This window comes from Epinephelus fuscoguttatus, linkage group LG19 (assembly GCF_011397635.1).
Source record: "Epinephelus fuscoguttatus linkage group LG19, E.fuscoguttatus.final_Chr_v1".
NCBI classification, from domain to species: domain Eukaryota; kingdom Metazoa; phylum Chordata; class Actinopteri; order Perciformes; family Serranidae; genus Epinephelus; species Epinephelus fuscoguttatus.
In genome coordinates this window covers 11578664-11605592 of record NC_064770.1, presented here as the reverse complement: position 1 = coordinate 11605592, position 26929 = coordinate 11578664, and the positions used below count along the sequence as shown (strand labels likewise).

The following is a 26929-nucleotide window of genomic DNA, read 5'->3' as shown; positions in this document are numbered from 1 at the left end:
CTCTATGGAAATAAGAAAAAAAAACAGTAAGAAACAATATATATTATCCACCTTATTCCTGAGGGCACTACTTTAAAAATGATTATGTGCACAACGTCCTGTGGGATAGCGGAAGTAGCAGTAAGCTAGTTAGTCCCATAGACTGTCTGTGGTTAGTCCCAGTGGCTACTCTTGGTGGCTAACTGCCAATGCTGGTTTTTTTCGAAAGTAATTTGCCTCAGTTTAGCAAATACTGATTTACTTTTGAACAAATCTTTAACTAATATTAACCAGTCTAAGCTAAATTTTTGTCTTCAGCAACTGTGTGTTGAACATGTAACCAGAACAAAGAGGGATTGTTCCTGTTGCCAAAGGTACCATTGATATGAGAAACAAAACCACAAGAGTTTCTCGAGACATAGCGAAATCAGAAAATCCAGTAGATACATTTCACTCAAAATCACCTCAGTGGTGTGGCTAGAGAAGAACTATCAGGAGAATACCAAAGTTGGCAGGGTTCATGATCTATGGATCATGAATGTTTGTAGAAAAGTAAAAGACCGACAGACTGACATTGCTAACAATCAGATAAATCCATAATGAAAATAGCTGTTAGTTGCAGCACTTACGTAAAGTATTGAAAACACATTAAATTAAAAGAATATACATTTAAAACAAACATGGCCTTCCAGAGCCTTTAAAGTGGTCCTTTAAAGCCTCTAACAGCTGAATACCATCAACTGAAACCTGACAACCGATATAATGATAAAGATGATAATTGAGAGTTCAGTGTGCACGTACAAAGAGACCATGAAACAAAGAGGAAACCACAAGTGATGAGAAACCGACAGCATCTCAAAAGGCCCATTCATGGCTTCACTTACACACAGCAGGTTCTGATTCAGATGACACACAGCTCTGTCACTGAGAATATGACCGACTCGCTTCAAACTTTGTCCCCTGTTACTAACGTCTGGAATGAGGTCACGTCTTAAAACCTCATTCAACTCCTCTGACTGAATCTATTAAGGGAAGTATTTAGTGACTTGACCTTGAGGACCTGCCACATATTTGTCCAAGTCCACATAAAGGTAGCCCCGACATAAAAGAGGTGGAGCGCCTCCTCAGTCCTCCCTTCATCTTTTTACTGACTCCGGCGGTCAGGAATTTCAAGTGGAAGGCTGTGCAGGGTGGGCTCGCTCTGTAAAGGAAAGAGTGTTTCCTCTCCCGCCTCGATTGTTTTTGGACGCCTCTGTCATGAGGTCATCTGTAGGAGTGAAAGGGAGTGAGAGGGAGTCACCGTGAGAGTCGACTTCACTTTTTATGTAGGGAAACAGAAACTAAAATGATAATGCAGCATGTCAGACCTATCTGTGGAAAATGTACTTATGCTTCAAGTTTCGAAATGGCAGCGATTGACCGTTACCCCACATTTTTTGACGTCAGCCTTTGTCAGCTTTGGCCACTGTTCCACCACCAGGGTGCAGCAGGTCCTTAAAAGGTCTGAAGGTCTTTTAAAAATATTAGGCCTTAAAAGTAATTGAACAGTCTTAAATTTCAATATGTGAAGTCTTAATTGCCACAAGCATTTTAGCTGATTTTATTTATCCATCTACATTTCTTATTAATGAGTCAAGCTCTTTTGCATGAAAGTCTGATGTTACGAATCTAATCGAACCTAATACTGTCTTTTTACCCTAAACTTGCACTTACCTATTGGCAAAATGCAGATTAACCTTACTCGCCCTAATAACCATATTCCTACATATACTATTTACCTCTATACTTACCTGCAATGCTTGAATAAGAAGATGATTCGTCCAAAAATCAGTCTTAATTTGGGTTAAAACCGATCTTGAAAAGACCTTTAGCATTAGCATTAAATTTAAGTATCTGATACCAGTAGAGATCTTCTCAAAGTACTAAAAGTAAAAATACTCATTATGCAGAATGGCCCATTTCAGAATAATGTTAATGATTTATAATTATTGGTGCATTAATATGTACATTACTCTAATGTTGCAGCTGATAAAGGTGGAGCTTATTTTACCACAATATATACGAACCCCCACCAAAGGATCAATTAAATCTTATGCTTATTAGTAATAATACATTATAATTGATTTGTTGTTTTTATTTAATAATCTGATACTGTAAGTAACTAAAGGTATTAAATAAATGTAGTGGAGTAAATATTTCCCTCTAATATGTAGTAAAGTAGAAATATAAAATAGCAGAAAATGGGAATACAAGAACCTGTACGTTGTACGTTGTACAAGTACAGCATCTAAATATTGTCATCTGTCTTTCACGTGATTTAAATATTGGATAATGGTGTTAATGATAGCAACAGTCACATGTACAAACAAACAAACAAACAAAATACAGGGTGGAATAATGGGTGCCATTTTTGGACCCATCATGCTGTTGGTTTATATTTCACTCAGAAAGTGGAAGCTAGTTAGCTTAGCTTTCTAATGTTAGTTCCCACTAAAAGGTCTTGGAATATGGAGATGTATTATGAAGGAGTAAATTTCAGTACAGACATAGTCAGTCTGAGACAAAAAATCATGGTCACAAATACTCACACAAGTCAAAACAAACATAATTCAGGATATTAACGCTGATATCTTAAAAAGTCATAAGTTTAATTGTTTGTTTAGAGTGAGGAGAGAGGAGGCTGGTTGGTCCAGAAGCTCTCCTCAGATCTGAACCAGACCTTCAGAAACACTTTTGGTCACATGTGATTGTGTTTGTGTTTAAGAGGTTCAACCTGTGGTAATGCGCTCCCTCACAGCCCAACCCCCCCCCCCACTGTGGCTGTGTGCTGTTACAGAAAGGCTTTAAAGCTGAAGGATTTGTTGATCCTAATCAGACGTCTTTACTCTCATTGGTTACTTGTTGTATTATGTTTTCTCTGTTAGTGCCTTTTTAAAGTAATTTGTTTAAAGGGTTTGAGGATTACACTGAAACAGAGCCATCTGGCACCATCTCTGTTTGTATATCTGTCACAGTTTAGCAGTGTATTCAATAGGTCAATACGAACACAGTTTTCCTCTGATTTCTGATGTTTTATAGACCCAACGATTAATTGATTAATTAGGAAAATAATGTTAATAAATAATTTAAGTAATTTATAATTCTTTTCTTACCACTGTGAAAAATAAGGGCAGAAAACTATGGCTGGTCTTTACTTTTGTCAGCAGTTGATTCATATCCAGGATTCTCTACTAGTCACTGATTTTCTAAGCTAAAAGGAACATTTTTACTTTTTTATATAAAATATTTGACAAATTCTCATTAGAAATAAGAAAATAAGTTAATTCTTAACACAGTTTTCAGCTATTATTGAAATAATTTTTTCCACCCTGATGGGAGCTCTGTATATCATCCACCATGTGTAGCCATACCTTGGCCTCCAGTGTATCTACCTCTGTGGTTTTGGCTAACGGCTAATGTTATTTTGAAAGTTTGGTAATCCTTTAATCTGGGCCCAAGAATTACAGAGAGGTGGTGATGTCAGGAGAGAAAAGAGCAGTGGCCGATCCGTCATGGGAATTTACAGTTGGGTTGGTGCGTGGAATCTTAATCGGTGGCGGCATTGTTCGGGGCAGGTCCTGCGTGGGGGGCAGACAGGCTGCATGTTGGGAAAAGGCGGAGGGAGGGGAGGGGTGGGGGGTTTGTAGAGCAGGAGCTGCAGGGGTGGGAACAGGGTGGGTTTTTTTTGGGAATGCTACTGTTGCTGAGTTGTTGTTGTGACAGGAGGAAACACATGAGGCAGGCAGGAAGTCCCTGTTACAGCACTGCGGCGTGCTAACTTGTCAGGCTAACAGATCTGATTTCAGGCAGCTTAGCAGATCGTTTAAGAGTTTAAACATTTCATTTCCTGTGCACTAAAGCTGTGCTTACAGCCTGGAGGACAGGTTTAGGAAAAATGACATTTAGTGTCCTGTTCTGCCACCTCTGGTTTTAACTTTAAACAAGAGTCTACAGCCATGCTAGCAGTTCTTTTAGGCTTGCACCTCAAATTTAACAATGGCAATGCCACCATGCTGATGTTTAGCAGCTGTAATGTTACACACAGCATCAGTGCAAAGTACTGTTAAGTTCTGATGTGATGAAAAAGCTGTCACTTGGGCTCTTAGAATATTTGATTAACGTTTTTAGCTATTTTCTAAAATTTTATACACTAAAAAATGAATCCAAAAAACAAACGTCTAATGCAGGAATACTCAACTCACTCTGCCTGGGGGCCGCTTTTGCAAAATGACAGGAAGTAAGGGGCCAGTTACAGCAGCTCCGCACAGGTCAGGTGTACGCAGGTATTGTGTTTCTAGTATTTGACAACATTCAGAGCTTAGCCAAGACCTTTTTCAGGGGTCCAGGGGATCCTCCGCTGGCACATAAAAAAACAGCTCTATTTTGATGCTTTTTTTTTTTTTTTTTGTACACTCTGGCACCTTATTTACATTCAGAGTATAAGAAAAAATTCCCAGTGTGAATCAGTCAGGTTTCCAGGAAGTGTGCCGGGCTTTAAAGACAAATTTTCATAGTGGCCAAATAGTAGAAATACAATGGTCATGTGATGCCCTGCGGCCCAAGAATACTTTTTCCCATTGACGTACTTGGCAAAAGACACATCTGTAAATCAGTGGATACATTTTTTGAACATCACAACCCCCCGCAAAATAACTCCTTTCTTGAGTCTGAACACTGATTGTGGTGGAGGGTTCATGTCAAAAGAGTGGATTCTCACCCAAAAAAGGATGAAAACAAGCTTTTACCAAATCTTAATTTACCAGGCAGCTCCTATTTTTATATCTATGACATGTTGTTTTGAATAATTGCTAATGAGGTTTTGGAGTTTTCGAAGGCACCGAGTCACTGTATCAGGGCAGTTCTTTTTACTGCAGTCCACAACACCTTGGGCTTGTTTGGTTGTATGGTTATTTAAGTGAGTATTTATACCACTAATTTGTTTTGATGCGAACATGTTCTCTTTCTGTTTGTGTGTGTTTGTGTGCTCAGCTAGTGGATGTGCTGACAGGAAGACTGACAATGTGGAAGAAAAAGAAGAAGAAGAAGACAGAGAGGAAGTGTTCACGGTGGAGCTCCACAGAGGACCTCACGGCCTCGGCCTGGCGCTCGTGGATGGAACGGTACAACAGCTTCTTCCTTCTTTACCCAGCACACATTCTCTTCTTCTCTCCTTCATAACACTGATTTAATAACAAGCATTTAGAGGTCCAGTAGTGTAAAATGATTTTGAAAGGCAGAGTCTTATCTGGATTGTTTCAGATCAGCAGCCACAGGGCTAAATGTTTTCACAGTTTAATCCGGACACAGGAAAATTTGTGCAGCAAATCTGATGAAGACTAATGAGATCAGACTATAAACTGAAGGGATTTGAGTTCAACAGACTGAAACTACAAATCTAATCTAACTAAATGTTCTTACTGACTGAAGGGCAGCTCTGCGGTCCAACCTCATGGACAAAAGCCATTATGGTGATGTGATATGTTTGAACAGACAAGCTCATTAGCTATCATTAAAACCAGGTTAATGTTTGTACCACAGAGTACAACTGTTAAACACTAAAACATATATATATGCTTTATAATTTATATTTGAGCTATAACATTTAGTCAATCAACAAAACAACACTCACAACAAAAATACTGCTCAATCATTGATTAGCTGTAAAAACGCCAGCCTTCAAATGTGAATATTTGCTTGTTTCCCTAATAAAAACAGAATTATAATACCTAGACATGCCTCAGAGAGCACCACAATTTGGTTACTCTATAAAGTAACCTTCCTGTTTTATATTTACACAGAAAACACAGCTGAGAATGAGTGGCATTTATGTGAAGTCAGTGGTTCCTGACTCTCCTGCCGCTCAGTGTCAGAAACTGAAAACAGGCGATCGCATCCTGGCTGTTAATGGCATCAGTGTGGTCGGTATGGAGTATAACGTGTAAGTATTAAAGTACACACTACAGATAGTCTGATCCCATGTTCCTGTCACTGCTTCTTTACAGCCTGTTGATTCCCTCTGTTTCCATTTCAGTGGTCGAGAGCTGATCCGATCATCAGGAGACTCTCTCAGACTGCTGGTGGCCAAGATCGACTCAAAGGCGGGCAACAAGAGCTCGGCAATGGCTAAATGCTGAAGGAAGAGGTGTGTGTGGACAATCAAGTGCAATTGGGAATACTAGAGGACGTTTGGTTTCTCCTTCCTGCTGCATCCAAAGTCAGTATTTCTCACAGGATGAAGGAAAACACAGACTTATTGTGACATAGAGCTGTTGTGTTTGCATTGAGACAATCATCCCAAAGCAACAGGACCGACTCGAGACTGTGGGCATGGTCAAGTTTATAAACGCTCATTTTGCTGTCACAGCTTTTTTCTGGCCTATAAACAAACTCGACTCCACACTCATAAACCATGAGGGTTTGGCGATGAGGAAAATAGCTGCCTGTGGCAATTTGCTGTTGTGAAACATCTATTTGAATGTCTGAGTACACAGTATTCTGTCTGCGGAGCTTCATGTAGCTGCTCCAGGATCAAGATTCATGTCTGGCACCAACTGGAACTATTCTCAAATTCATTCTTAAAGTATGGCTATATGAAAAACTGTGAAACAGGATATTTTACACTGCAACAATTCCATTTCCAGGTAGTGATAAAATCATATTACTTTGCACAAGTTAAATATCTGTCATTGGGCATTAGGTTAGTTCATCTTTTTCCACTACAAATATACTTGTTAAGCTTCTTTTTAAACACATGCGGAGAAAAATCCTCAACTACAGAAAACCAGCAGAATTATCTCAGCTTACCAGGAGATTTTTGTATTTCTTGTTTTAGGAAAAACTAAATTGAGGCTTGATGTAAGACAGTGTCTTTTTTTCTTGTTTGTTTGTTTCATTTTCCATTTTAAAATCTTCACTTTGATATCACGTGAAAGACTGTTCATGCAAAGTAGCTGTTACAACAGCACGCCAAGTGATGGGTAACTGCAAAAGTCCTTAAGACAATAGGGTAGAAATCATCATCATTGTTGATGCATATAAACGAATTTGAGGATTCTGTGTTCACTTTTTAATCAATTTTTCTTATCATAAGAATGGATCAAATAACTGGTGATGGACCTACACAGGATTATCAACTGAATCTGCAGATCCCCTCGGCTACACAGAACTTTACAGTGTGATTCAAATCATTGTTTATCTGTCTGTCTGTCTGCTCAACATCAAACAGCAGACAGACAGTTAGAGACTAGCTGGTGAATATAGTGGAGCATTTAGCAGCTAAAGAGACAGATACAAATGACTATTCATGTTGCTCTGTAGCTGCTGGGCGTGTAAGTAAGCAACTATTTGCTAACAAGTTCAGGTTCAAACTCCTCAACTGGACAGATGCCAAAAAATATTTTGTTACAGAAATAAAACAACAAAGTTTGTCTGAGTTACCAGAAAGTTTTAAGTCTCGGAGACAAAAGGAATTCTACATTTTAAAATGTACACAAAGCTAAAGGAAATGCACACTTTCTGTCATAATGTTCTCTCTGCTTCAGCTGTTTGTATGTTTCAGGATCTTTCAGTGGAGCGTCATTCACATTCATCTACACACAAAAATGTACAGTGGTTAAACTGAATTAAAGGAATAGTTTAACAATTTGTGGCTGACAGTTAGATAAGAAGACTGAAACCATTGGCATGTGTTCTGCAAAATAATTTAAGGCACTTCCAGCAGCCTGTTAGCTTAGCTTAGCATAAAGACTGGAAACAAAGGGAAACAGCTAGCCTGGCTCTCATCTGTTTCCCCCAGCTAACCAGCTGCTGGCTGTATCTTCACACTTACGCTACAGGCATGAGAGTGGTGTCAGTCCTCTCATCTAACCGTCGGCAAGAAAGCAAATAATGTTGAACTTTTCCTTTAAAGCCTTACTGTCAGAGGTTTGGGCCCAAATCATAAAACATCTCAGAGTTACCAATCATAGATCAGTTTGTATGAAAAACATCAGCAGACATGTTTTACTAAGTTTAACACTGTAGAGCGACAAACTGCTGCAGCCCTCATCTCAAGTCTGTCTGTGTTTTAATCCCAAATGTTTTAAGTTCAAGTATATTGACATACAGTATTATTCACAGTATTTTGTAATATTTATATTGCGCAGTATTTTTGAAACTATGTAATAAATATTATTTTGACTGAAAACCTTGAACTCCTGGGTGCTCTCTGGTTGTTCTGTCTTCATGCATAAACCTTCTCCTATAATGTGTTTGTTAACAAATACAGCAGTGAACTCCATGTGCAGCAGGAATCTAAAAGCCGGGTGGAGCAGCAGGGAAGCTGCTGGGTGTGTCGGCACGCTTTAGTGGTCGCCACCAGCCGCTGTTTATAGCTGCTCTGTGGTTTCCACTAGCCAAGCACTTTCCACTGACTCCAGCTCCAGCTCCAGCACAGTCCAGCCCCTGTGGCCCCCTGAGGCCTCAATTCAGAACACTGCTTTATATCTGTATAAAGGTTTTTCAACATGTTGCTCCCTGTTACTTCAATGTGAACACATCGGAGAGTGTAATTAAAGTGTAAACAAGGTGCTGAGTGTGAGACGCCCCTGCAGCTTTCTGACATTAATCTTCTTTTAAGAGTTCAACTTTATGTTCACACTGCAGGCTTTCATTGCTTAGCTTGTACTTATATTTATGTATCCATACAGAAAAGGTCACATCGGTTTTGTACTTGCAACGTCTCTCTTCATCTAGTTGGCTTATTTATTTGCTGGTTACTGCTTTTTAACCAGTTAAATGCTGCTTGTCTCACATGCAGCTTATTATGACAAGGGCAAAAAATTGTTCGTAAGTACATTTACTCGATTACAAATTAAAAGTACTTGTACTTTTTTTACTCAAATTTTTACTATTAATGCAACTTTACACTGATACATATATCTCAACAGTAAATTTTGTACTTTTTACCACACTACATTTGTCTGACAGCTTCAGTTACAGATCAGGCTACAGTTTTTCATCTCCTTCCTGCCCAGTGAAAACCACGTATCTCAAAATGTGTTAATCTAATGTTTGTGAAAAACTGAAGGATAAAATTCTTAAGCCAAATAAACTCTTTAAAAACCCTCTTGGATCAGCTTAAACATGCATCATCACAAAGCTGAAACCAGGGCTGTTTCCTGACACCATGAAAACTTGACTTTCTAAGAGATTCGTGGTTCTCACAGGGCAGTGATGCTACAAGATTAAACTACAGTATATGAAGGAGTTCACAACCTTAAACATCTACAGCAGTGCATACACATTGATGCAGCAGTAATAGTAATCCAAAAACATCATATATAATACTAAATACATCCTCCACCACCATCCAAACAACCTCCTCAAGTCGTCACACCTGATTAGAGGAGTGATTCGTCAAGTTAAGTGAAAACACCTGTGTGGGTGAGCAGAGACTTTAACTTTCAGTCCATATCCTGTTTCAGATTTCCAAATGTGCAAAGTATTTCAGACACTGCAAACATCTAGAAATTATTAGAAAAAAATCTATTGAGGGTGGGGGTTGAATATTTAATTCAATAGTAGCATGAGCTTGCCTGAACAGTCCCACAAAGGTGACCCTCATGGTGGTGCTTGAGGAAAAAGACAGGGGATCTCCAAAATCAGAGGGATTCATTCTCTGGGGAGCATGGACATCTGTATGAAACATTAAGGCACTGAATCAAATACTTGAGATATTTCAGTCTGCGCCCAAATGGTGGACTAACCAACAGTAGCTTCCACAGCATGCATGGCTAAAAACACTGTGAGGTAATTTTTTTGTATTTAATTTAGTGACCGCTCCTTATGGAAGCAGAGTCTGGCGCTGAGCTGAAGTAGTGGTCACAGTTGAGGATGGGACAGTCTGTAAACAGCAGCGTGTAGTCGTAGTACACAGTGTCCTCTGGAGGAGTTTCCTCTGGCCCTCCTCTGAAGCCACATTCCTCCAGGAAACTTCCTGGGGGCAGGCGAGCCTCCTCTGTGGGTACTCTACTCCGAAAAACCTCCAGCCTGGTGGTCTGGATCCCAACCCGCTCTTGGATCGTCCTGATCAGACTGAGAACTCTACTGCTGCTCAGCAAAACAATCTCAAAGTTTCCTGGATGAGCTGCAGCAGCAGGGTCGAAGGGGATCAGTCTGACACTCAGACGGATGAACCTGTTGGTTAAAATCTGATTTTAGATCAGAATCCATCTCATATGAAGTTGTTTTGGGGGAACATTTTTCTTTTGAAATAAGAGTCATGAAGCTCTTTGAGAGAGTGGCTGTAATTATGGGTTATAAGAATTAACATGACCTGACATGCTTTATAAAACCTGACACGTGTTGTGTTTGTTTGCAATTCACTTTAATAATACTTGTGTAAATGTACATGCACTGCTGAAAACAATTGTTATTTATGAGTATGAGTTCATCTACAATATCTACGTTATTGAATGAATGAGTATAATATACAATATTTCAATCAGCAATGTGGTGGAGAAAAAGAAGTAGCGGTAGTATTCAAAAATTATCTGTATGTAACTTTTTATCAGTGTTAGTCATTTTTTATCACCAGTGGTTGAACACCCTTTTTGTGTTTGTAAACAGCGATGACGTATTTTGTGGGCGGAGGCGAACTGGTGGCAGAAGGGACAGTAGTGGTGTTAGCGCCAAATAAAACATAAAAAGCAACTATATTTTTTTTATTTCTCAACCAATTGCAATGAGTCATTTTTATATCCATGGATTTATGATCTATGTGTAGTAGAAGGAAAAAAAATGTCTCCAGCTTAGGGACTCTGGATATTATAGGCTAATCACTGCCGCTCAAGTAAAGGAGTGTGTTAGGCTTATATGAACTGAATTATTTACGTGGTGAAAGGTACCATCATGAGGAATTGTTAAAACTCACATTTCTCAAGCATGGATTTGGCTTATTCCTTAATAGACGTGGAGACGTCCTCATAATATATAATTTACTGTGGAAGTACAACTTCAACTTGCTAGCATGCTAGCTAGCTAAAGCTGCCTGCTTATTAACACCTTGATCATAACAAAGTACTCTTCACTTTAGAAAGGCCACCACAAGAAAATGTGTTCTTTGTTCATGTTAACATAGAGACTATAATGTGTGTTTACTGTAGATCGGTTCCCATCTGCATCCAGGCAGGGAAAATGAAAAGCTCACTAATGTTAGCGATGTAGCTAACGTAGCTAGTGCGCTACCTATGGCTGATCGCTGACAGGTAGAAACAATGAGTCATCATCCGTTTAATCTAATCAAAGAACATGTTTTCTTGTGGTGTTGTTCCTAAAATGAGCAGTGGTGACAATTACTATTTTCTGGTATGGTGAAGGAGATAAGGGGAGCATACCTATGTTCCCTGGGTTCTATGTTCCCCGGGTCCTATGTTCCCCGCTTTGTATGGGACCCCAAAAGGGTGCTATGTTCCCCGCTTTGTATGGGACCAGGAAACATAGAACCCTTAAGGGTTCTATGTTCCCCGCTTTTCCCCAAAAGGACCCGGGGAACATAGGCCCTTTTTTTTAAAAAAAGGGTCCTAACCCCTAACCCTAACCCTAACCCCTTTTTCTCAAAAGGGTCCTATATGTTCCCTGGCCCATACAAAGCGGGGAACATATTTCCTTCTGGGGAAAGTGGGGAACATAGGACCCTTTTTTTTTTTAAAGGGTCCTATGTTCTCCGATCAGGGAACATAGAACCCGGGGAACATAGAACCCGGGGAATATAGGAATGACCCCAAGATAAGCAGACAGCGTTAGCTAGCTAGATGAAAAGTTCAATCTATGTTTAACAAATGTGAGTTTTTACAATTCCTAATGATGATGAATTATTTATCACCACGTCAGTAATTCAGTTCATGTAAGCCAAACACACACTCCTCAGCTGAGTGTCCAGCAGCCATTATAGCCTGAATATCAAGATTCTGATAACTGGGGACAAAACTTTGTTTTCTACTACATGTAGGCTAGATCAAACTGTATGTATGTGTGTATGTGTTTATGTCTATGGTCTTGCACTAACAAACCCTGAGCAATGCCTACATTTTGTATTAAGATTACTAAGTAATTAAGTAACTCCACTAGAGTAAAAAAGTACAATATTTGCCTTCAAATGCACTGATGTAAAAGTATAAAGTAGCATAAAAGGGTAATACTCTAGTTAAGTAAGTAAAGTATTTGAGTAGTAGTAGTTTCCATCACAAAAACAAACACACACACACACACACACACACACACACACACACACAAACAATTATAGCAACAGGTCAAATAAGGCAATAACACTTGTGTAAAGGTCGTTTTGAGGTCTGCTTTGTTTATGTAGCTGTTGAGTTTGCGTGTAATTTAGTTACAGGAAGTGACTGAAAAAAAGAGACATTAGCATGTTAACTAAAGGTGTCTGTTCATTAATTTATTGATTAATTAATCAAATTAATTCAGTTATTTATGTTGGGACAGAGGGCTTTAGTAATAAAAAAGACACTCAATGAGAACAAGGAAAAACTCCCTACAGGAAGACACCTTGGGTGGGCCTACTCAAAGAGGGATCCCCCTCTGGGACAACCAGCTGGTGGGTGTCATGAGTGTCCCTGTGTCCAGATGGTGGGGGTCTGTGTTCACCTGAAGATGACCTTGTATTCCTGGGTGCTAGTGATGTTATGAGGATGGGGTGGAGGGGATGTTACAGCATCTGTCAGGATTTTTGATGTTACCCTCTGGATTTTTTGGCGCTTCTGTCATCCTCATCTTCGTCATATCTTTCCCTTTTCCTGGATACTTGTGAAAGTGGGTCCTCCTCTTCTTCCTCATAGACTAAATCATCATCATCATCAGTATCCTCGCGCAGCTGTCCCAGCCGCTGATGCTGTCACTGCTACTGTCGCTGTCTGCGAATTCATCCCAGTACCTGAATCTTTTAAATTTTATTCCCCTCATCCTCATCATCTTCCTCTCGAGGCTGCAGCCTGGATTCACCAGGCAGTGGGTCATCCTTTTGTTCAGCATGCTGGTTACTCTCCTCATCCTCATCATCTTCTTCTCGAGGCGAGTTGTTGTCTTATTCAACATGCTGGTTGATTCCCATGTTGACCTCAGCAGCTGGAACAACAGCAACATCAGGAGTGTTCACGTCGTCACCATTGCCAATATGGTGACGTTGAACTGGATTCCTCAGAGCCAATTGTCTTTCCTCTCTCAAAGCACTGAGTACTGGCCGTCTGAGGAATGTGGAGATGGGCAGCAGGCATCTCCTCGCCGATTCATCTTTATTGGTCACTAATTCTGTATTGTCTGAACACAAGGGAGCTGGTTTGTAAATCTGCAGAGCACTTTCAAACTTGAGGTTGTTTCAAAAGAAAACGTCTCCTGGGAAATATGCTTTGGTGAGATGAAAGGGTTACCAAAGCAAAGACGGTGCGTGTGTCTGTGTTTCAGCAATCTGGAGCAAATGGAGTATTCACAAAGTCTGAAGCCTAAGGTTTTTGTTCATAGGGATTACTGTTGCATATCATTACCTCATTTTTTGAAACTTAAGGCACAATTTATATAAACATGAGACATTGTAACATTATATATATATGACAGAAAATAAGGACAAGCATCGTAGAACCCCTCTAATGACTGTACACCACTTGTGATTTTTCCTAGGAATGTTGCCACTGACGGACAGTTTTAATAATGCAAGTGCAAGGGCTTTCATTACATATATGTTAATGTACATACCTCATGTCCTCTTCAGGGTTTGACAGCTGACGATCACATCTTGATATCTGAGTGTCAATCTCTGTGCTGTCATTCAGTCTTTGATGACAAAAAGACAGAAAACAGTCCCGGTTCATAAAACAATAATCAAAAAAAAAGATCCTCTCACATAAGGTACTAATTTATTTTACCTCAGTTTCTTCTGCACCTGTGTGCTCAAATCTCGATAACTGATCATGTTGTCATCAGTCTTCAGCTGCTGAGTCAGCATGTGGAGCTGAAACTGCTGACAAGGGACATCCAAGTTCATTAGACCTGCAGCCAGAGACACACAAATCAATAATAGTGGAGTTTATGTCAGTATCAATAGTTTAATAAAGTGTTCATGAAATGCTGCATCATTTAACCTGTTCAGATTTTTTTTTTTTTTTTATGTGATGATTCATTCCTTCAGTTGTCAATTCAGGATTTCTGTAAAGGCTCCAACTCTAGAGGCTTAAATATATCTTATGTAAAATAATAATAATTTTAAAAATATGAACACATTTATCTTTTTAGCAGTGTGAAAGCTACATTTTTGGAAAACTGTAAATGTTATCACAAATTCAGTGATGGACACTGAGGCTGATTTTATTCCACGCCTCAATTTCTCAGTGTGAGAAATGTAAAAAACTAATTAAGATTTCTTATTTTGCAAGGGCATTTAATTTGTTATCTTGGAAACTAAACTCAATCACAGTTTTAGCGAATACAGGCAAAACTGTGGATATTTCTTTAAAATATTTGGGCCCCTTTCCTCTCAAATTTAGAAACATTTTGGTTGTGAGAATCTGCATATTTCTTTAAATTTTGAGGGGATGCTGAATTGTTTGACAGATTTTGTCAGAGGATACAGAAATAGTTTGTGATTTTCATGTGGCAACCTGATATCATTTTCCCCTTCATGTATTTGTTGTTATAAGTAGAAGAAGTTTGTTAAAAAAGTAGCCCAGATGTAAATTAGCCTTTTTGTGTCTCAGTGTCACAAGCTGGTGTGTTCAGATTTCTTGCTTTTTGAAAAGTGCTGATTCACATGGAGCCCCAGTCTGCACCTCTGAGTTATTATCCTGCAGGTCTTGGAGCTCCTTCAAACTCTTCAGTACAAAAGTATAGTTTACTGAGACAAAAGGAACATTGTTTTGGGTTTGTTTCCCAGAGCCAGCTGCTCTTATCTGCGAGGGGGATAAAAGGAAATGACTCACAGTGCCCTCCGTGAATACTTCAGTACAACCACAGTGGCATTTGGTTAATACCGACCCACATATCTCCTCCTAATCTCTTTTTCCTTCAAGATTATCTGACATTCAGAGGAGCTGGAACAGACACTGAAGTCTGCCGTGTGAAGAAGAGTTCAGTGTGAGCCTTCATGGATGTTGGCATATAAAATCACAGAAAATACTAAAACTGTTTCCAAAAGAGCAACGGGATGCTTGTTCATGCTTTGGGGATAAAGGGGCAAATAAAAGATGTATTACCCAGGTAAAAATCCTTCAGGTTGACTGATCCACTTCTGTCTGCGTCACTGTGACTGAACAACTCGTCCACCTGCAGCTGATGATCCGAAAACCACTGAGTCATCTCAAACAGGAAGCTCTCAAACTCAGGCCTGCTGAACTGCGAAGTTTTGTCCATGGGAACCTTTACCATGTTTGAGACAAATCACATGTGATAATGTACGATTACTTGTATCAGGTAAAGTGTGTTTAAGTAGTGCTGAGTTTTATACAGTTTACCAGTCACTAAAGGTTTAGATGGAGTAGAAATTCCCATCATAACTTTAATTTAATTTCAAATAGGTTTTAGTAATGTAAAAAGAGAGTCTGTGCGGTCCAGTTGAGCTAGATGCTGACACAAAGACACAAATAAATCTAACAAGAGACCATCTTGCAATTGGTTCACTCTAGCTGTGATACAGCACTCTGCGACTTCACATAAGTGTGAGCCAGAGGCCCAATGGCTCCTTCCCCTCTTGTTACCCTACTTCCAGCCCCCTTGCTTGGATCACATCCATCATCTAACTTGCCTCTCATTTTGATCTCACCAGCACACCTGGAAAGATTCATGACTGTGTCTTGCATGGTTACACAATCATGATGACAAATTGTGTCCACAGACATACAGACACACTGAATGAATTTAATTTGACATAAACACCTGGCATAGTACTCAGAACTGCTCCTGTAGTAGCTCCCGCTCTCTCCAGGACCCTATTTTGCCATGATGACACACACATAGACTCGCAAGGTTAAAACTATACCAGTCACTAAGACACTGTAGCTGCTGGTAATAAACCAATAAACTACAAAACGTAAAGCACAGCTAATGCTAATGCTAATATCAGCTTGCTAACATGTTCACAATGTCAGTGCTCTGCACTGTTTAGCAGATATAATGTTTACTACTGAGTTTACCATCTTAATTTAGTGTGTTAGCATAATGCTAGTTAGCAGTAAAGACAAAAGGATGATGAGAATGCCGTTAGTTTTGCAGGTGTCATGCCTAGTTTAGACCAAAGATTTGCGATGAGACAGTTGAAACAGGCAACTACTTGCAATACACCATTCTGCAATGTTCTAAAAACCTGCTGGATCACACCAATGCAACTAGATGAGACCATGTATCATCTCTATGCAACAACTCTCTGTACTTCTGTTCTGATTTCCAGCTTTTCAGGCTTATTTTGTGGCTGAATATCGTTTGGCTGGCTACAGTATCTCACTAAGCATAAGCGACCCACCATTCAACACAGGCACACCATGACGATGGAAACAGAGGGCTCAGCAGGGACGGAGCATCCATCTGCAGTCATTTTGACTTGACCAGCCGACTTCACTACAAGGTGACTGGCTGTAGAAACAGGTGATAGGTTCTAAAACCAGCCAGTGCCGGTACCGGCTGCAGGTGAGTCGAGCTCAGGCCGGCCAGTTCACACTGTGGTAACTTTTCTCTGCACCATTCTAAAACAGTTTCATCTAGTCGCAAATCATTGGTCTGAACTGGGCTTTGGTCACAAACCAAAGTGTTTGACAAATAGAATTTTTGACCTGATGACAGCGCTAGGTGAAAAGTCAGGGGATCACCAAAGTGATTGCAATTCAATTATTCTGAGGGAACCATGAATGTGTATTAAAATTTATGACAATCTATTCAGTAGTTCTCGAGTTATTTCATTAAAAAGATAAATAAACAGTCCAGTCTTTATGCTGAGCTTAGCTGACCTCTTGCTCGGTTCAAATTCTCCATATAGACATGGAAATGCTTTCAAACTTCTCATCTAACTCTCAGCAAGACAGTGAATAAGCATAAAAATGTCAAACTATCCCTTTAAGTGTTAAGGGTCACTACCCAGTCTTTGTTTAAACCCAACAAACCAAAACCATTGAACACTCTTGGTCTGTTTCTTACTGTTACACCCACATTAGTGTGCTCTTTTTTGGTGAATTTTCGGGGCCGCTTTTTTTTCTTCTTCATGTTGTCCTCCACCAGGAGAAGGAAGGAAGCACTACTCAGCTCTGTATTTACAGTAGATACTATGAGGTTGATGTCAGTCACCCTGTACTCACTGTGGAAGAAAAGATGAAATACTTGTTTACACTGGAGGTAGAATCACTAGATATTGTATTTTTCCAAGAACCTGTAGGTCAGAGAATCAGCTTTACACAATCAGTAACAAATAGGCTACACAAGGCAAATTTAAAAACTGGACTACAAGCTGAATGTGAAGTTAGTTTGAACTTGGAACAAAGAAACACATTTGGCAAACCAGATTATTTCAATTTAAACTTTGACAGTAAAAGTGAAGTAATGGTTCCTTTATGTCAGAATATAGAGTGCTGTAGGGATGATGTTTTTTGTAGGCCACTGTAAAATGTTAGCATTGCCTTGGTTCTCTCATAAAAAGTCAATAGGATTTTCCTATTGGATTTTGGATTATTGAAGAAAATAAGCTCTGTGGCAAACAACACATTTAGCCACTTGTTAGCGACCTGCCTTTCTTATGACACCAAAAGGCTGCAAAATTCACAAATGGGGTATTCACTGACATATTTTATGTCGCAGAACAAAACGTGTCTCTTCGGCTTGTGTTAACCACAAACCTTATTTTAGGCATTTAACAAAAACCCATTTTCAAAACCCAATGAGAAGGGAACCGGAAGGTTTTAGGACTCTATTTTTAACCATTGCTTTACACGAACCATTTTAACTATTTATCTATTTGTCGATCACTTTTAGGTAACTATTTAAACAATCAGTGCAGTGGTGTAGTGGTCTATCCAGGTATACGTGGTATACCCACCTCTTTTTCTGGGTGTCTACAGTATACACACCTATCAGCCCAAAAGCCATTGGAATACATGGGACAGTACAGTATACCCATTTCCTCCTCTGTAACCTACCCACCTAGTAGTACTTAGTTTGATATTTTATTGACACAAACAAATAAAATATTTGGGTCCAAACAATATACAAAAAAATCTTATATAAATTAAACCTGTTGGTAAAAACATTAAAAGGTAATACAGCTAACAATACAGAGTCCCGTCATTTAGTAGAGGCCTGTTGGTGCTCCAGTACTGTAAAGCATGCATGTAACATAACTGATTCTTTTATCAGTGGCCACGAAGAGTGAGCTCAGTTCAGGAGAGTCATGTCCGTATTTCTCACGGATATTCTGTGTATGAGGACACACGAGTATTACAGTCTTACAGCAACACACACGTTGATCTGGTTAGATCTTAATTTTTCAATCATCTCTCTGCAGTCACTCTCAATATGACCTTGTTTCAGATAAGTATGAGTTCACGACTTAACTCTCCTTTCTTGTCATTTCTAGAACATACCACAAGGGGTCATCTGACGCTGCTTCATCTTGCTCAAAAACCTGGCTTGCTTTTCTCTCACTAAAGCTTGCACTGAAAGGAGTCGTTGAAGGTGTAGTAGACCTCACCCCCAGTGGGGATTTCACCTGAGTCATGTAAAGAGATTTAACAGACTTAAGAGCACTTTTAACAGAGCCTCACACCCATACAAATAGCTGAAGAGAGAGCAGTTTCAAAAACCTTTAGACACAAAATGGGGTATCATGGTTGCTGGGTTAGAAGATAATTAACTTGGTGGTCCCCACTAAAGAACTTCTATGAAAAAAGTGACAACCAGACCAGGCTTCTAATAGAGACAGGTATTTATTTGCCAAATGTGTAGCCACACTGGGCTAGTAAAAGGGACTGTGCGTTTAAATGGGACGGGGCTTTTAATGGAAGTTTTACAGTGTTTCAGCTGTTTATCCAATGCTTTTAGCTAAATATCTAAAGTTTTTATCCATAATTTTCAGCTTACAATTTCAACAATTTGTCTATTGATTTCAATTAATCATTTCAGCTGTTTATACTTAACTTGAGCTAACTATTGTTAGTTAACTTTAAGATAACTATTTCAAATGTTTGTCCATTAGTTAACTTTTAGCTAAGAAGTTGAGCTACTCCACATGTACCCCCAAGCAACTTCAGAAGAGCTGCACAGGAATCACTGGAGTATAAAAACATCATCAACTTGTGTGTATATTCTGCGACTAAACCTACTCTAACCTATGACTGATTGTAGACGCACCAAAAGTAAATTTAGGATTTGCAGACGCCCATGTTTTACAGTGCAGTTAGGTGATTAATCATGCTCATGCTCAACAGTGAAAGAGTGACAAAATAAGGTGAGAGAATAAGCCATGATGCTTTTGCAGTTGCTCATCCTTCCTGCTCATCTCAGACAATGAAGTCAGGAAACAAAGCAACAGTGACCAGTTAGATGTGATGAGAGTGAGTGTACACACTGCTGCCCCTGTCTTCCTCACTCCCAGTGCATATCCCAGTACCAGTGCTGGGAGCAGGGGGAGTTCTTGAAACCCAGCCCCTCCCTCAGACAGACAGGAAATCCCGTCTGGAGGCGAAGGTGTATGAGGATACACTGACTTGGAAGAAAGCCAGTCAGGTTGCCTCTGAGTCTGGGAGAGTTTATGATTTACTGATAGCAGTAAAAGATGTCGTCATAAATGAAAGCAGTGATGCCACGATGGAAGAATTCAAAATTTCAGTTATTTCATGTCTTAGATAACTGACATTTCAACTGCTTTTATCATTTGCACTTCAACTCAAACTTCAGCTGTTTAATTAAAGAGCTTCACTTGAAACTCAAACTCTTAAACTACAGCTCACTTGGGAACATTTGCATTTTTTGAGACATTTGCATTGCTTTACACTATTTGCACCTGCACTTTTCAGCAGTGAGTACACTTTTGTACAACAAAAGTGCACCATAACTCATATTTTTTAATGTACATATACTTTATCTGCAAAAATCTTTAGCTGTCAGATGAAGTAGCTCAGTAGGTACTCTAGTAAGTTTGAAGCACCACAAAACTGTACTTTATACAGTTTTTGTGTTCTTGTGCTGCGGGATACAAAGTTTTTACCTGATAAGACTGATACTTTGTGTTTATCTACAATATCTATGCGGATGACTGAATAAAATGTAGAATATTTTCCTCAAGAAAGTGGTAGATACAATAGTTGTCTCCAAATATGAACATTTTCCAACAATAACCTAAATTTACTTTGCTACTTTTAAGAAGTAGAAGTACAGTATTAGTTGTAGCAGTAACACTGAGGTGGTGGTGCAGTTTGTACTTAAACACTGATAACTTGCCCTGAAGTGTTCCCAGTCTCTGTAACATGCTGGAGTCTCTGAGGATCAAAATGAAACTCCTCACACAGCTGAATGAACTCAGTCAACTGTGAATAAAAAGAGCTTTTTTATATGTTTCTGACAGAAAACACGACACGCTTCCTTAGAGGAAAAAAATGTCTTTTATCTTTGCCCTTATAAAATTCCTCTCATGTATATTTATGCCTTCACAACAAGCAGATCACTTCAAAGTGTATTTCGGGTCCCACCAACCAAACAGAGAACCACAGGTGTGCTCCTGGTATGTGGAGAACAGAGTGGGAGGTCAGGGACACTTTTTTGCACTCAGAGTACCAAAGTGTGCGCTCATGCAACGTGAAATTTAAGAACAGTTTCTGACAGTCATTCATGCAGGAATTGATGTAGGCCAACAAACTTTTAAAAAAAAAAAAAAAAAAAAAGCTCCAGTGAGCTGTGATGGAGCTGTATTTACTCATAGCAATACCACACTGTTAATCAACTCCATTAAAAGAAAACAAAACCCTGCACTGAAAATTGTACTAGTGTAAAAGTACAATGTTTTTCAAAAGCAAAAACAAAATGGTAAGCTAATTCAAAGTATCATTTTCTGTTCAATAGTTAAGTGCGAGGTTGCAACTTACAATTATTTTCATTATTAATTGATCTACTATTATGATCTTTTATGAAAAACAAAGATCAGAAGAACCCAAAGTCCAAAAACACACATTTATGTTCTCAAAACTTTGTCTTGTCTTTCCTCTCCCATTAATCATCTTACAACTCCTCAGATTTATCTGGTGACCTGTCAAAGGGGTCCGGCCCTTAGGTTGGGAACCACTAGACTAAACTAGCTAATAAAGTGATTCAAACTAGCTCCATTTTGAGTGGCCACAACAGTAAAAGGCTGCTTATAAATTAACGCGTTAGCATTAACAATCTAATAATGTCACATATAACAATATATATCAGTAGCTGGAGAGTGAGTACTTTTACTTTTGATACCTTAAGTGCATTTTGCTGATAATACTTTTGTACTTTTACCTATAGTAGTTTGAATGCAAGACTTGCAAAGGAGTAGCCTGTAGGTTCACAGTGAGTATGTGGACTTGTTCAGTAAATCTAAGTACTGTGGTGGAAATTATCTGAGTACATTTATATACAGTACAGGCCAAAAGTTTGGACACACCTTCTCATTCAATGCATTTTCTTTATTTTCATGACTATTTACATTGTAGATTCTCACTGAAGGCATCAAAACTATGAATGAACACATGTGGAGTTATGTACTTAACAGAAAAAGGTGAAATAACTGAAAACATGTTTTATATTCTAGTTTCTTCAAAATAGCCAGCCTTTGCTCTGATTACTGCTTTGCACACTCTTGGCATTCTCTCCATGAGCTTCAAGAGGTAGTCACCTGAAATGGTTTCCACTTCACAGGTGTGCCTTATCAGGGTTAATTAGTGGAATTTCTTGCTTTATCAATGGGGTTGGGACCATCAGTTGTGTTGTGCAGAAGTCAGGTTAATACACAGCCGACAGCCCTATTGGACAACTGTTAAAAATCATATTATGGCAAGAACCAATCAGCTAACTAAAGGAAAACAAGTGGCCATCATTACTTTAAGAAATGAAGGTCAGTCAGTCCGGAAAATTGCAAAAACTTTAAATGTGTCCCCAAGTGGAGTCACAAAAACCATCAAGCGCTACAACGAAACTGGCACACATGAGGACCGACCCAGGAAAGGAAGACCAAGAGTCACCTCTGCTTCTGAGGATAAGTTCATCCGAGTCACCAGCCTCAGAAATGGCAAGTTAACAGCAGCTCAGATCAGAGACCAGATGAATGCCACACAGAGTTCTAGCAGCAGACCCATCTCTAGAACAACTGTTAAGAGGAGACTGCGCGAATCAGGCCTTCATGGTCAAATAGCTGCTAGGAAACCACTGCTAAGGAGAGGCAACAAGCAGAAGAGATTTGTTTGGGCCAAGAAACACAAGGAATGGACATTAGACCAGTGGAAATCTGTGCCTTGGTCTGATGAGTCCAAATTTGAGATCTTTAGTTCCAACCGCCGTGTCTTTGTGAGACGCAGAAAAGGTGAACAGATGGATTCCACATGCCTGGTTCCCACTGTGAAGCATGGAGGAGGAGGTGTGATGGTGTGGGGGTGTTTTGCTGGTGACACTGTTGGGGATTTATTCAAAATTGAAGGCACACTGAACCAGCATGGCTACCACAGCATCCTGCAGCGACATGCCATCCCATCCGCTTTGCGTTTAGTTGGACGATCATTTATTTTTCAACAGGACAATGACCCCAAACACACCTCCAGGCTGTGTAAGGGCTATTGGACCAAGAAGGAGAGTGATGGAGTGCTGCGGCAGATGACCTGGCCTCCACAGTCACCGGACCTGAACCCAATGGAAATGGTTTGGGGTGAGCTGGACCGCAGAGTGAAGGCAAAGGGGCCAACAAGTGCTAAACACCTCTGGGAACTCCTTCAAGACTGTTGGAAAACCATTTCAGGTGACTACCTCTTGAAGCTCATGGAGAGAATGCCAAGAGTGTGCAAAGCAGTAATCAGAGCAAAGGGTGGCTATTTTGAAGAAACTAGAATATAAAACATGTTTTCAGTTATTTCACCTTTTTCTGTTAAGTACATAACTCCACATGTGTTCATTCATAGTTTTGATACCTTCAGTGAGAATCTACAATGTAAATAGTCATGAAAATAAAGAAAACGCATTGAATGAGAAGGTGTGTCCAAACTTTTGGCCTGTACTGTACGTTCTGAGGTACTTATATTTTCCTTGAATGCGCTTTATTCATGCCACTTTCTACTTCTACTCCTTAAATCATAAGGGGTAAATGTTGTGCTTTTTACTCCAAGTTATCGGAAATTCGTAGTTACGATACAGATTAACATATGAAGATAGAAATGAACATATGAAGCACTTATAAAATATGATGTCTTGTTATAAATTACCCTACAGTGATACAGACCAAACAATCAGTCAATTAATTGAGAAAATAATCAGCAGTTTAATCCATAATGAAAATAATAATCAGTCAGTAGTTCAAAATGAGCTCCACCTCAACCAGCTACAACTGTAAAATCCTACTGTTACATTTATGATGAGTTTAAAATAATCTGATAATAGTATAACAATCATGGGGAGCAATTCTCTGTATTAATTTATTAAGTTCCTTTACTCTTAATACTTAAAGTGCATTTTTATTAATTATAGCCTACTTCCCTTCACATACGTAACATTTTTAATGCAGGACTTTTAGTTGTGTTGGAGTATTGCCACAGTGTGGTATCAGTACTTTTACTTAAGTAAAAGATTCCTCCACCTCTGAATAAGTAAAGCTCCTCTCAGGTCAGTGCTGCAGTTGAGCACATAATGTTTGGTTACAGCGCCCTCTGCTGCATTAATATAAGAGCTACAGAGGATGGGAGGATGACTCAGTTCCTTTCTAAATAAAACAGTGAGTGTAGTTTATGACTGCTCCGGATGTAACGTAACAGCTTAAAAATGTAAAATATCAGGTTGTAAGAAAAAATGATACCACACATCATTAAATCGAATATTTTCCCATTTTTATGCACCCACATTTCAGCATTTCTGTAGCGCTAAACTCTTCACTGAAACACTAAATAATAAAAACAATAATTTAAACATGTCTGTGTAGACCTCTAATGATCGGTGCAGAGACAGAGTACACATCAATCATGTGCTATTCAGTTATCAGTTATTACAATATCATTAACTATTATGTAACTTTGATTGCGAGTACTACATTTATTCAACATGTACTTAAGTACAATTTTGAGATACCTGAGTATTTCCATTGTCTGCTACTTTCTACTTCTACTTCTCCATCTTTACCAGCTGCAACATGAAAGTGATAAACACATGAATGCATCAGTGGTTACTATAAAATAATATATATAATTCTGAAATGAGCCACTGAGTACTTCTATTGGGCACTTAAAGTATATTTTTAAAGAAATACTTTTGCTTTTTACTGAATGCAGGAACTTTACTTACAACAGAGTATTTCTACACTATTACTTAAGTAAAAGATCTGAATACTTCCTCTGCTAATTATTTCCTCTGCTAATTATTTCCTCTGTTAATTATCATGTTCAAGATCAGTGAGCAGATACACGAGCATACATTGTGACTCACAGCTAATGTATTCAGTGCTGGTCCTCCATCCCCTTCTTCTTTTTTAAATCTCTGAACCTTTTGAGAAGTTTCTGTTCTCCTTCCTGTTGACTCACTGTGTTGACCGGTTGCCAAGGGAACGGGACCTTCACAGACACACACACACGCAGTGATTTATAGGAAGGCTGACCGAATGAAATAAAATGAAAAGAAAATGTTCAGTTAGATTCAATGATTGTTCTTTGTGTTTGTTTGTTTTGTAGGTCAGCTGCAACAAAACAGCTGAGGAAATGACCTGATTACATGTGACAGATACAAGTGATTGATTGATTGATTGACCAACCTTTTCCATCTACTAAGCATCAGTAATCACATTAATTCATGCAGCCTTATCATATGTTAGAGCACAATACACTGAACCTTATTTTTCCCCTCCTCCTATACAACAGCGAAACAATGAATTAAGTACTTTGGTCAAAACCCTACTGAAGTAAAAGTTTTTTTCAGCCAAATATACTCGGATTATTTGTTTTCATTTTTAAGTTAAACTCGTTCTGCAGCAGGACAGATACATTGTTATAGATGACATTATTAGATTGTTAATACTGATGTATCAGTGTGCATCATGCATTTAGTCCAGTGGTTCCCACCCTCAGGGTTTAGGTCCTCCAAAGGGTCACCTGATAAATCTAAGGGGTCGTGATAAGATTCATGAGAAAGGAAAAAAGGAAAAAACAAATTGCTGATGCACAAATCTGTATTGTATTGTAATCTGTTTTCTTTTCGGGGAAGGGGGGATTATTAGATGACTTTGCTTCTTTTGGCCTAAAAAATGTATTTAAATGAGAGCATGTGAAAGGTTTAGAGGGGAAGTGTGTCTTTGGTAGAAGTGCGGTCAACTCACAGACATCTAAAACAAAACAGCTGGCACCAGCTAGACACAGACTTTTTAGTTACAAGCTAAATATACAAGAAACAATTGGTTAATCTTTAATAATGTGTTGTATTTCATAAGATGAGTGTCACAATAACTTAAACTAAACTAATAACTATAGTCCTAGCTAATAAATAAATGTGATAAAATAATTAAAAAATACAGTATTTCACTCTGAGATTTAGTGAAGTAGAGGTAGAAAGAAGCATAACATGAAAGATTCAAGATTCAGAAAGCTTTACTGTCCCATGGGCAATTTGCATTACAGACAGTAGTCGGGGCATCATAACTACCTTACGCCACTGTTTGAGGTGTACTTGATTTTTTAATTTGGCCCATGTCACCCCCACTAACAAGGCAGGGGCAGGAATTATGACCTATACTGTGGCCAGCCTCCAGGGGGCGATCAAGACGTGTAGGCTTCACTTTTAGGGAGCTGTCATGTTGTCCATCTTTATATACAGTCTATAGTCTTGCCCTACACACAGTGTATATGTGCTATATTATTTTGTTTCTATGTCGGGCTTTTCATATACTGGAATAATTACAGATGATAATATTATGCAGTAGTTTCTTCTTTGCACAGCTTAATGACGCTGTAATCCATTAGCCTACTTTTTCTTTACATAACTTCCATCACCACATATGCTGAAACTGTTTACTTTGCTATTTTCTCTGGTATTAATTATCACGATTTCATGCTGCAGTGACACACTTGCCTCCTCTCTTTGATGGTTTAATTAAATATGCAAGTTGAGTGCATTTGAAATGGAAACCAGCAGCAGCCTGAGAAGCATAACACACTTACAGAATGTGAAATATACTGAGTACAGCACATGATTTATGGACCAACATGCCAACACACTCACTTGGCTTCTTGAGATGGACATTGTTTGTATTCCCCTCCTGTGTATAGTTTTTCGCTCCTGTTTTCTCCTGCAGCTTCAGTGAAACGAGGTTGTCCAGGCCGGCCTGGCCTCGGTGGGTGTTCTTGTCCCTGTGTGGCTGGACTGGTGAGCAGGATGATAAGGGCCTTTGTTATTTCCCGGCCCCCCAATGCAAACTCTTCATCACAGGTCAGATGACAGCACAGTCCTTCACCACTCTGAGCTCAAACATCCAACAACATTTTTTTATTATTAATTATTGTGAGCTCAACAAAAACACAATACATCATAATAATAAGTCATGATTTAATTATTTATTTTTTGCTTATTTAAGGACCAGAAATGTTTTAGACTCAAGAGCTGACAACAACTAATGAGACAAATGTCTTTCAGGACCTGCTGTCCACTTATTCCTAGCCCCCATGATTCCTTGCATGAATTATGGGTGTGA

At 39.1% G+C, this 26929-nt stretch overlaps 2 protein-coding genes across 2 annotated transcripts in view; one reads left to right on the top strand and one right to left on the bottom strand.

Annotated features, from left to right (window-relative positions):
* si:ch73-281f12.4 (Ras-associating and dilute domain-containing protein-like) overlaps positions 1-8203 on the top strand; it is a 32511-nt gene extending 24308 nt beyond the window's left edge. The window contains exons 14-16 of the mRNA XM_049561965.1: positions 5008-5138; positions 5817-5956; positions 6050-8203. Of these exons, the coding sequence (XP_049417922.1) occupies positions 5008-5138; positions 5817-5956; positions 6050-6152 (374 nt within the window). The 3' untranslated portion in view covers positions 6153-8203. The remainder of the gene's footprint in view (positions 1-5007; positions 5139-5816; positions 5957-6049) is intronic.
* Positions 8204-8323: 120 nt separating this feature from the next.
* On the bottom strand, positions 8324-26673 carry LOC125879871 (uncharacterized). Its single transcript, XM_049561981.1, has 7 exons — positions 26461-26673; positions 24679-24803; positions 17200-17344; positions 15258-15420; positions 13935-14058; positions 13765-13842; positions 8324-10194 (listed from the first exon to the last, which is right to left on the bottom strand). The coding sequence occupies exons 3-7, from the start codon at positions 17251-17253 to the stop codon at positions 9828-9830; spliced, it is 786 nt and encodes a 261-aa protein (XP_049417938.1). The 5' UTR covers positions 17254-17344; positions 24679-24803; positions 26461-26673; the 3' UTR covers positions 8324-9827.
* Positions 26674-26929: the final 256 nt, after the last annotated feature.

Excerpts from the sequence above, each read along its gene's own strand:
- LOC125879871 (XM_049561981.1), bottom strand. The coding sequence starts at position 17,253 with ATGAAGAAGAAAAAAAAGCGGCCCCGAAAATTCACCAAAAAAGAGCAC. Across the intron at positions 15,421-17,199 it reads CCAAAAAAGAGCACACTAAT|GTTCCCATGGACAAAACTTC; the intron begins GTGGGTGTAACA and ends AACATGGTAAAG. Across the intron at positions 10,195-13,764 it reads AACCCTGAAGAGGACATGAG|GTTCATCCGTCTGAGTGTCA; the intron begins GTATGTACATTA and ends TTTAACCAACAG.